This window comes from Monopterus albus, unplaced genomic scaffold (assembly GCF_001952655.1).
Source record: "Monopterus albus unplaced genomic scaffold, M_albus_1.0 scaffold114.1, whole genome shotgun sequence".
Classification (NCBI taxonomy): domain Eukaryota; kingdom Metazoa; phylum Chordata; class Actinopteri; order Synbranchiformes; family Synbranchidae; genus Monopterus; species Monopterus albus.
In genome coordinates, this window is record NW_018127994.1 from 580,523 (window position 1) to 590,874 (window position 10,352).

Below are 10,352 nucleotides of genomic sequence, written 5' to 3' on the forward strand. Positions count from 1 at the left end.
GACTACTGGGTAGATGGATAAACTGCAGTATATCAAGACGTAGCTCCAATACAAATGCACAAATTGTTATGTTTAGATTTAAATACTTAATGTTAATGAATGAGTTTTACAGGTGTTGGTAGGTGTATTTTTAACTTTAGGCAGAGTCAGGCTAGTTATTTGCTCCTGGTTTTAGTCTTTATCTTAAGCTAGGCTACCTTATCCTGACTGCAAGTTCATAGCCTTCTTCATCTCACTCTCAAACAGAAAGCAACTAAACCTGTTTCCCAAGATGTTGAACTATTCCCTTTAGGTCTGGAGTTTACAAATGCAAATGATTACAACTCCAAACATACAAACATGGCAGAAATATGTTGCACAAGCTGCAGGGTTGTATACTACATTTTAGAGGTGTCTCAGCAGTTCATGTCCTACCTCTTAACCCTCTGCTCTATCTTCCTTCAGTCATAAACCTCCTTTATTGCTCCCCTGTGTATACACACTACAGCTGTTCAACCCATCACCTACTGTCACACAGCTAATTGGTCTGAGCCATTTTAAAGCTCCTTTAAGTGGCTTTAAGTGGGAAATGGGAGCGGATTGCTGTGGATTTCCCATAAAACCATGGTTCATAACTCCTAATGGCTCAGACTAGCCTTTGGAGCCACTCTTTTCATGTGCACAAAATTCATGTGCATCATTAGTTGGATTTTTAAGGTGTGTTTACATGGAGGGTTGACACATTGAGTGTTTAACTGGTGATGATGAATGGATCTGGCGTCAGTGTATGTGCATGCTGGGTCAGGGAAAACCTCAGGAAATGGGTCTGCAGGAAGAATGCTGCTGTTCACAGGATGTTTCACATTAACTGGCAACAAAAGCGTGTCTTGTCTCACAGCCCATCTGTGAATAAATGAAAGGAAAATATGAATCACAAGTAGGCATACAATACTGGATGTCTGGGAAATGTTCTTCTTGCTGATCTGGATGCATAGTATCAGTGTCCGGTTGACTGAGAGGAATCTGAAGGTCAAACTATGGAATTCTCATAGACTGATGCAAACAAAGTGCTATTGTACACCTCATTGAATGGTGCTGATTCAAATGTTCAAAGATGGTCAGGGTGTGTGTGTGTGTGTTGGACACAGCTGTGAAACTGTGGCAAACAAACATCAGACAGGATGCAGGCTTTAAAATAACATTCTGTAAACAGAAGAGAGCTGCTGCACTTCAGAAGAGTTTCCTGTTTGTGCAGTTTTGAGAAATCAACTTTTTTGCCTTTGGTTCTTGCTAATTTGTAGTGTATAATGTCAAAGTAAACAGCAAAAAACATAATAATCTTTTGCTAATGCTCAAACTAAAGGAATGTATGCTCAACTGCACTGACTCATTCAACTTTTAGTGTTGTAACATACTGTATGCGTATTAGTTTTGACATTGTGGTTCACAGCCTGGAAGCAAAACATAAAAAGAAGGTATGTTTTTCTATTTTTCATGAGCATGTGCACAGGAATGTATTTTCACTAGGAGGCTGCCTGGGATGTATGCATGTGCCTGGCCCCTTTTATGTGCTTGCATGGTAATGTTTAGAATAGGCCTAAAATTTGTGTGGAAATAGGGTATATTGCCAATACATAAAATTAAAGCACTGTTAAAATTGTCTAGTTCATATGTTTCAATGTTTTCTAATTATTCTAAGTACTGTTTACCTTTATTCACATAGATTTGTATTAATGCATAGATTTGTATTAATGTTACAACATACTGTAAATCATTGTTATGAGTGATTTACAACATTAGGCCAGCTCATCAGAACAAAGCAAACTTTATTATTAGCATGTAAATATCTCACAGCAAGAAAAGGTGCCTTCAAGTTTTACATCTGAAGGCTTGAATGCACTCTTCATCTCCAGTTCCCTTGAGCCAGGTGGATCCAACACAGGCAGCGGCAGCAGCCTGTTGATTTCCAGAGGCCCTGCTGCTGCTCTGTCCTGCGGTGACTGGCTCTGCTGCAGTGTTGCTAATGCTAGCATTAACGTTAGTTGTTGTAACTATGGCTTCAGCATTAGCAGTGTTGTTTGTCTCTATGTTCTCAGTAATGTTTGTATTGGTAGCATTCATTTTGGCCTTTTTATATATTACCTTAGTTAACAAGAAAAAATTGATATTCTGCTTATGGTCCTTGTCCTTTAATTAGTTGGCACATGTGCAAGATTCCAAGACTAGATACATGCTCATTGACACAGAAAAAGTTGTCCATGCTTTTATGACATCACACCTGGACTACTGAAACTTACTGACTTTACCTTTGCCTCACACTTTACCTATTTAAACTCCCATTCTGTCTCACATTAGCAACTTCTCTAAAAATCCACAGCCAGATTGTTAACTAAATCTAGAAGATCCTGTCATATCACTCTAATCTTACCATTCATTGCCCATTAATTTTAAAATACATTTTAAAATTGTAGAAATTTGTTAGATAGATAGTTTATAGTGGGCTGATTTAGGCTCACTTGGACACATCATGAACTTTCTGTGTCTCCCCTGGGGCATAATGACAACTTCTACCAAAATCTACAGGGTGCAGACAAAGCCACTTCATTGTTGGTGTTCTATTCTAATTTTTTTAGTATTTCCTTTATGTCTCCACTGCAGGTGTGTGAAAAGGGATTTTTCCTTAGTGAGAAAAACATATGCTTACCATGTAACTGCAAAGGCCACGCTGACTACTGTGAAGACATCACTGGCATTTGTATAGTAAGTTTTCCCTGCTGATTATCATGAAGTTATCAGCATTAACAAACTGCTTTATTCATTTTCATGAAAATAGCTAATAGATCATTTTAATATTGTGAGAAACTGGGCACCATGAGTTTAATGTTTCGTTTTCAGAACTGCAGGGGCCACAGTACAGGTAACTTCTGTGAAATGTGTGAAGATGGCTACATGCGAGCTGTCAGCCTGTACGGACGCCACATATGCCAGCCCTGCGCGTGCCCCCTCTCACTTCCCACCAACAAGTAAGCCGGTCTGTATTTGTTTCTTCTATCACAAAGCTACATGTTGGCTAGCAGTGTGTAATCTCTGAAATACCTTCCCCTGTGTGTTCGGCCAGCTTCGCAGTGCACTGTAGCAGAGGAAGTCACATTCTGCGGTGCAAGTGCCAAGAGGGCTACGCTGGACATCTCTGTGAGAGGTCAGTGATGACAAGGCTTGGCATGGGTTCTCTCCGGGTACTCCGGCTTCCTCCCACTGCCCAAAGACATGTGGCTTAGGTTGATTGGTAACTCTAAATTGCCCGTAGGAGTGAATGTGTGTGTGGTTGTTCGCTCTGCGTGTTGGTCCTGCGATGGACCGGCGACCTGTCCAGGGTGTACCCTGCCTTTTGTCCGATGCCGGCTGGGATTGGCTCCAGCCCTCCCGCGACCCCGTTCGGGATTAAGTGGTATAGAAAATGGGATGAGATAAAACACATTTTTCATGCCCACCATATTTTACATTAGGTTACAGTGCAAACCACTACAAAATGCTTGCAACATGTACCCGGGTTCTACTGCCCATTAACACTTCAAGTAACACATTTACTAATAAATGGCATATAATGGTTTAGAGATTAACAAACTATTGCTTTATGGGCCATTTATAATTCATTAATTAGAACAAGTTTAATGGTTACAAATCATGAGAAATCCCCTTGGCTCTCCTTGTCCTTTAGCGCTTGAATTCATCATTAAGCACTGAATATTGTAAATAATAAAATAAAAACCTTTTTCAGTGTCTTATTACATAAACCCATAAGCATTTCTTAATAAATTACCAACATGTTGTATTGCTCAAATATACATTATAAACAGCAGCAGGGGATTTGTCACAGCCTTTCAAACCCAAACTTAAAAATTTGAATGAACTGTTTTCATTGCTTGCAGTGCTTTGAGCTTACTCTGTCTGTAATTTGCTCAGTTTACCATTTTGGTGTCAGTCTGTCAGTATTTTTACAGGTACATGTAATAATGTAGAGATAGTGACTGGTCCTTCAATGGAGGCCAAACCAAATATTACAGCTTCCACAAGACAGTTGTGTTTTTACTGAGGTGTGTGTCCAAATAAAAAATCTGCCACTCTGTTGCATTTCATACACTAATGTTTGCTTTCTTTATCCTGACCTGTAACAAGCAGTTGAACACACAAGTGGGCCCCTTGTCTGCAGGTTATTTAAATAACTAAGTCAAATAGAGATGAGATGGAAACAAGTTAATGAAAAGACTTCATGGAAGAACTCAAGGAAAAGCACCAAATGTCAAAGAGACTATCCAGAATCTTGTCAGTCATCTGCAGTTTTCCTGTCCAGGTGTGCACCAGGCTACTATGGTAACCCCATGGAGATTGGCAATTCCTGCAAGCGGTGTGACTGTAATGGCAATTCTGACCCTAACCTGATCGTCAGTGAGTGCCACAACGGGACAGGCCACTGCCAGCACTGCTGGGGGAACACTGCTGGCGCCAACTGTGAGAGGTGTGCCCCAGGTTTCTACGGTGATGCCATCAGTGCCAAGAACTGTAGAGGTGGGGGCAATGAGTGAACTCCTATATCCCTAATTTCCATTCAAGATATGTTAGATCCATATTTGAAAGGCTCAGGATGTGAAGAAGAGTTTTCCCTAGTGTGCTTGAGTGAAGGTATTGCAGTTTCTTAATTTTCTATGAACAGTTTTTAAGCCAACAACAAAGCAGGGTGCATAATGAAGGCAAGAATATTAACTGAGTTTGTTGATACAGTTGCTCTGGCTGTCTGCTGAACATTCTGGCCAGGGTTGGCACTTCGGCATTCTCAGTTCAGTGTGTTACTACAAGATATTATGTCACATTCTGTTGGAGTCAGCATATAAATAACTTTGAGGAATTATCTTTATATTATGTCTTTAATTGGATCAGTTGCTATTTTAAAGGGTTTTGGTCTGTATGTAATCCTGAAGGTGTCCAGTGGAAAAACAAAAATAGGCTGAAAATAACCCTTTCCACTGTGCTTTTGACCTGTAATGCTCTCATCAATACATATGACTTGGCTCCACCATAGCGGCTACCTGTTGCAGTGGTTCCTGTCTATCTTTCATCCTTTTAACTTGCCCTTTTTACACCTAACATGGCTTCTCGAATTTTCCCTTAGGGATTAATAAAATATCTATCTGTGTCTTGTGTCTGTCCCAGTGTGCGAGTGCAATAAATGTGGCACCTCTTCATGCGATGACAGGACAGGAGTGTGTCACTGCAAGCCAGGCGTGACTGGACGTCTCTGTGACCAGTGTGAGGTGAGACAAACCTTTGCTCAATCTTCCTGGTATTTCTTCTGAATAATCAAAACCTTCTGTGTGAAGCAGGGTTACAACATATTTTTATACCCTGGATATTTTATTTTCATGGTTTTGGTTATCATTCCTATCATTTCCATTCCCTATAAAAGAAACACAGTTGGAGAATCAGACAGCGTACAAACAAGCCCTCACATTAGCCAAAAATATTTGGATGAGAAAATAGCTGAACAGTAGAAGCAGAAAAGTCTTCTGTAGAAAATGCACTTGCTGTTGATTAAAATTTGCAGTTGAGACATTTAAACTTTAACAAGTTAAATTTACAGATCTTTCTTAACAATTCATACAAGTTAAAAAGTTAGTTGAAGTGTAAAAACTTAAAGGTTAAACTGTCATGAATGCAGCTGAAATTTCAGTTGATATTAAATGGTCAAAGCTGAAACAACAATGAAACAGTTGAAATGGAAGTGTGTGACGTAGTTCTGGTGTTCTCACCTGAAACAGTTTCAGTTGATATGCAAGCACTGACAGCATATCATTTTCAGAATGAGTGCTGAAAGGGGTTTAACTCTAGTTTTACAAGTAAAACATGACACCTGAAATTATTTGGAATTAAAAACAAAGGTGAATAGTAAAATATTACACAAACCATGTCTTAAATAAATCCAGCAAAGTTTACAAACTGATCTTCAGGTTCAAGTTTGAACAAAGTTCCACACCATTGTTTTCCAGTGTGGTCAACATTTTGGGTGACTCACAGAGTTTCATTTTTAGATAGTTTAGATAATTTGACTACACTGTTAGTTTGTTGACAACCAGCTCAGCTGTCAGAGTGTTTGTGTTTCTTTCCAGCCAGCCTCTGTTGTTGTAATGTTGCAGCATTCTCAGATTCTGAGAGAAATAGTGGCCAAAACTACCAAGACTTCAGCTGCAGTACAGAAGAAATATCATTTCAGTGATGCACAACAGTAAGTAAAAAAAAAAACTTGAACAAATAGATTGTGGGATCTAAAAGAATTTTCATTCATGTAATCTAGGAGGGCTACTCAGGTTTCTCCAGCTGTCAGGGCTGCCGGAGGTGTGAATGTGGGCCAGCTTCCATTCGTTCCACCTGCCATCCTCTCACCCACAGCTGTCCATGTCGCCCAGGGGCCGGAGGTCGTTACTGCGAGCGCTGCCTCACAGGCTACTGGGACTACAGCCCCTCCGGCTGCCAGAGTAAGTCATCTGTCCATTAAAGCATGTGTTGATGTTCTCATACTCTTTAAAAAACACTCCCATAGCATTTGTTGAAATATTAAATGCAGATAATGCTTTCCCAAAGGAAAAAGCTGCTCTGAGTACTCACATTCCCACACCCACAACCACAGTAATGTACATGATGTCAGAGAAGTATCTTCTGAGAGCTGTGACCCTGTGTCTGAAGACTCTCTGTGGAGAGCTGGATGACATCAGCATGAAACCCAGGTGTACTGTATAGTCACACACAGCTGCTAAAATAAGCAGTCCCACACAAGAGAAGCCACAAGACAGATGTGCACTGACCTGTGTCCAGCTGATCAAGAACTTACACTAATGTGAACTAAATCATATCAAATCAAATCAAATTTTATTTGTATAGCGCCAAATCACAACAAAAGTAATCTCAGGACACTTTACAAAGTAAGGTCTAGACCTTACTGTTATCAATATTATTACATAGGGAAAACCCAACAAATCCCCCTTGAGCAAGCACTTGGCGACAGTGGGGAGGAAAAACTCCCTTTAACAGAAGAAACCTCCGACAGACCCCGGCTCTTGGTGGGCGGCCTTCTGCCTCGACCGGTTGGGGTGAGTGGATAGAGGAGAGACAAAAGAAGAAAAGCAACAAGACACAACAATCAAACACTGATCAGGTCGATGTGGCTGGTGACTGCTCGTCAGAGACATAGAGCTCCAGGGCCAGGGCAACCTGCAGAAAGGTACAGGGAGAGAGAGAGGACACACTACAGGAGAGAGGAGACACAAAGTTAGTTATAAGCTTTATCAAAAAGGAACGTCTTAAGTCTAATCTTAAAGGTAGAGAGGGTGTCCGCCTCCCGAACTGAGACTGGGAGTTGGTTCCATAGGAGAGGAGCTTGATAGCTAAAGGCTCTGCCTCCTATTCTGCTTCTGTGGACTCTAGGAACCACAAGTAGACCTGCACTCTGAGAGCGAAGTGCTCTGTTAGGATGATAAGGCTCTATGATGTCTTTAAGATATGATGGAGCCTTGTTATTAAGGGCTTTGTATGTTAGGAGAAGGATTTTAAATTCTATTCTGAATTTTACAGGGAGCCAGTGGGGAGAAGCTAATATGGGAGAGATATGATCTCTCTTGCTAGTTCCTGTCAGTACTCTGGCTGCAGCCTTTTGGATTAACTGGAGGCTTTTTAGGGAATTATTGGGACATCCTGATAGTAAAGAGTTACAGTAGTCCAGCCTGGAAGTAACAAATGCATGGACCAGTTTTTCAGCATCACTTTGAGACAGGATGCTCCTGATTTTTGCAATATTGCGCAGGTGAAAGAAGGCAGATCTAGAGACTTGGTTTATGTGTGATTTAAAGGACATATTCTGATCAAAGATGACTAAAAGAGACTAAAGTGCATCTTCATCTGTTTTTTATAGAGTGTGACTGTGAGAGTGGCCACTGTGATATGCACACAGGAGAGTGCCTGCCAGAGGCTGCAAACGTCAACCTGTGCAACATCAGTAAGTGGAATTAAGAACCACAGTAGAGACTCAAATACAGATTAATACAGTTTTAAAAAGAAGAAAAGACTGTTGCGCTTCTATGTTTGAAACAATTTAATACATATTTAACCCACTTTTCTTCTTTGGATATAGGTTGTGATGAGTGCATCTGGCATCTGATTAGGGACTTGCAGCTTTCCAATAAGACACTGGACCAGCTGAAAGTTGGAGTGTTGAACATTTCCACTGGGGCTGCTGCTAATGACAGGATCAAATACTACAACTACACTGCTCATCGACTGCAGGTACATGCACATAAATGCAGTGTAAATGCAAGAAAATGTCAGTAAAATTTCACATATGTCATTTGTGCAATGCAGTGTGTTTGAAAATAAACACTCCCAGACCATTTGTAAAAAGAAAAATTAAAGCTGCACTAATCACAAATTTTATATGCTCAATGGAACAAATAACTACCGTACTTTCTGGACTATAAGCCGCTACTTTTGTCGCTTCATGCACACACCCTCATCATGGAAAACACACAACGAAATGCATATGATGCAGCCTCAAGTTACAGGCGATCGAGCTGGCTGTCGAAATATCTCATGTTACAACGTGGACACCTGCGGCTATGTACAACATGTTTTTTCAGCTTACATTTAGTGGGTGCGGCTTATAGTCCGGAAATTATGGTATACCATGAAATGGATTGCTTGTAGTAAAAAAAAACACAGATAAGTGTCACCAGGCTGAGAAGCCCCCCTCAGAGTGATGTGCTCTTTAGCTTCTTTTACCTCACTGTTTTGGACTTATGGCTGGCAACTTTGCTGTTTCTGCTCTCACTGTCATTAAGTCTCATCAGCAGCATGCACCTGTTTTCAAAGAAAAGTCTCTGATAAACCCCTTGTGCACTACCTACCCAGCACTAAAGAAGTAGATAAACAAATTTAGCAACTAGCTAGCTAATTAGAAGTCAAACAGCTTCTAGCTAAAGCATCAAATTATTTTCTCTAGAGTTTATGGACACCAAAAAAATCTATGTACATTTATTAGGAACATAACTCCAAATGCATGCTAATGTTTAAACAGGAAATAGCTTACTATATTAGCCATATCAACTTTACAGGGTTATAATAGGGCGGTATGGTGGTTCAGTGATTAGCTGTGTTGCCTCACAGTTAAACTCCTGTGATTTTGGAATGATAAAAAGTTCTGCCCCTAAGTGGCTAAAAAAATTTCAAGTGTTTTAATTAGTTTCAAATGTAGGAAAATTAATAAATGTGTAGCTGAAATAGACATACAGTAGATGACACCAGTTAAAGAAGTGAAAACTGCATAGCTGCCTTACCTAACAATTCCTGAAATGCATTGAACTATGCAGAAAAGTGCTATTTAACAGTCTACTTCTTTCAGCAGGTTTACATTGTCTTTTTTCATTAAATGATCTTTATGCTGCTTTGAACTTTTAACTATTGCTAATTCATGATAATGCAGTCTGACTGAAATGCTTTGCTTCCAGGCACAGTTTCAAGGCTGGAGAAACAGGTCATCTGCAATGAAGGTGCAGACTGAAGAGCTGAAGGTGGCCACAGACACTGTGGCGTTAAAGGTCAAACAACTGGAAAAATGGGTTAGCAAAGACATCATTTCATTTAATGCACATTAACCATTTAAGAAGTCCATGGAAATCTATAGAAGCTTAAACCAATTAAGTTTTTTTTCCTACAAATACTGTACATTATACATCAGTGTTATAACTCTTCCCAGCAACATTTATCCCAATAACAATGATATAAAAAAATCTAAACTCAAAGCTTCTTTCATGCATATCTATGTTTATATTCTACACAGCACACATGAATTCTTACACTAAATGTAATCTCTCTGCTAGGCACTTGGGACTTAGTCTTGGTCCAGCTTGGTCTTTAGAGGCAAGTGCCTTTAGCCACTGATCGATGCTACCAGAGGTTATTGATTAGTTTGTGTTGTGGTTTTCAGGAGAGTGTGGTGAAGATTTTGGGGAACAGACTGGATAATGACACACTGGATACCCTCACTCTGGCTGAGCAGCTCACCGCAAATCTTACTGATCTCAATGTTCGCATTGAAGGTAGTGGACAGTTCTAACATACAGCAGACTCTTTTGTATTATCAGTGTCTTGAGCATTTCTCACAATGCTGAAGTTTTCTTTCTGGTGAGAAACACATGACTTCTGAACCTGCACTTACAATCCAGACAACTTAAGCATTTGAGCCCCTAACTCATATGAAGGATGTGTGATCATACTGTAATCTCTCCATAATGTGTTTGTGGATATGTACAGAGATGATCCAAGACTGGGAACAG

At 40.1% G+C, this 10,352-nt stretch overlaps 1 protein-coding gene across 1 annotated transcript in view; it reads left to right on the plus strand.

Annotated features, from left to right (window-relative positions):
• Positions 1 to 10,352, plus strand: part of lama4 (laminin, alpha 4) — a 48,575-nt gene that overhangs the window by 3,456 nt on the left and 34,767 nt on the right. Inside the window, exons 2-12 of the mRNA XM_020611516.1 lie at positions 2,638 to 2,739; positions 2,875 to 3,002; positions 3,098 to 3,178; positions 4,331 to 4,545; positions 5,188 to 5,288; positions 6,326 to 6,506; positions 7,937 to 8,020; positions 8,156 to 8,307; positions 9,525 to 9,635; positions 10,004 to 10,115; positions 10,330 to 10,352. The exon at positions 10,330 to 10,352 is cut by the window's right edge and continues 171 nt beyond it. Of these exons, the coding sequence (XP_020467172.1) occupies positions 2,638 to 2,739; positions 2,875 to 3,002; positions 3,098 to 3,178; positions 4,331 to 4,545; positions 5,188 to 5,288; positions 6,326 to 6,506; positions 7,937 to 8,020; positions 8,156 to 8,307; positions 9,525 to 9,635; positions 10,004 to 10,115; positions 10,330 to 10,352 (1,290 nt within the window). The remainder of the gene's footprint in view (positions 1 to 2,637; positions 2,740 to 2,874; positions 3,003 to 3,097; positions 3,179 to 4,330; positions 4,546 to 5,187; positions 5,289 to 6,325; positions 6,507 to 7,936; positions 8,021 to 8,155; positions 8,308 to 9,524; positions 9,636 to 10,003; positions 10,116 to 10,329) is intronic.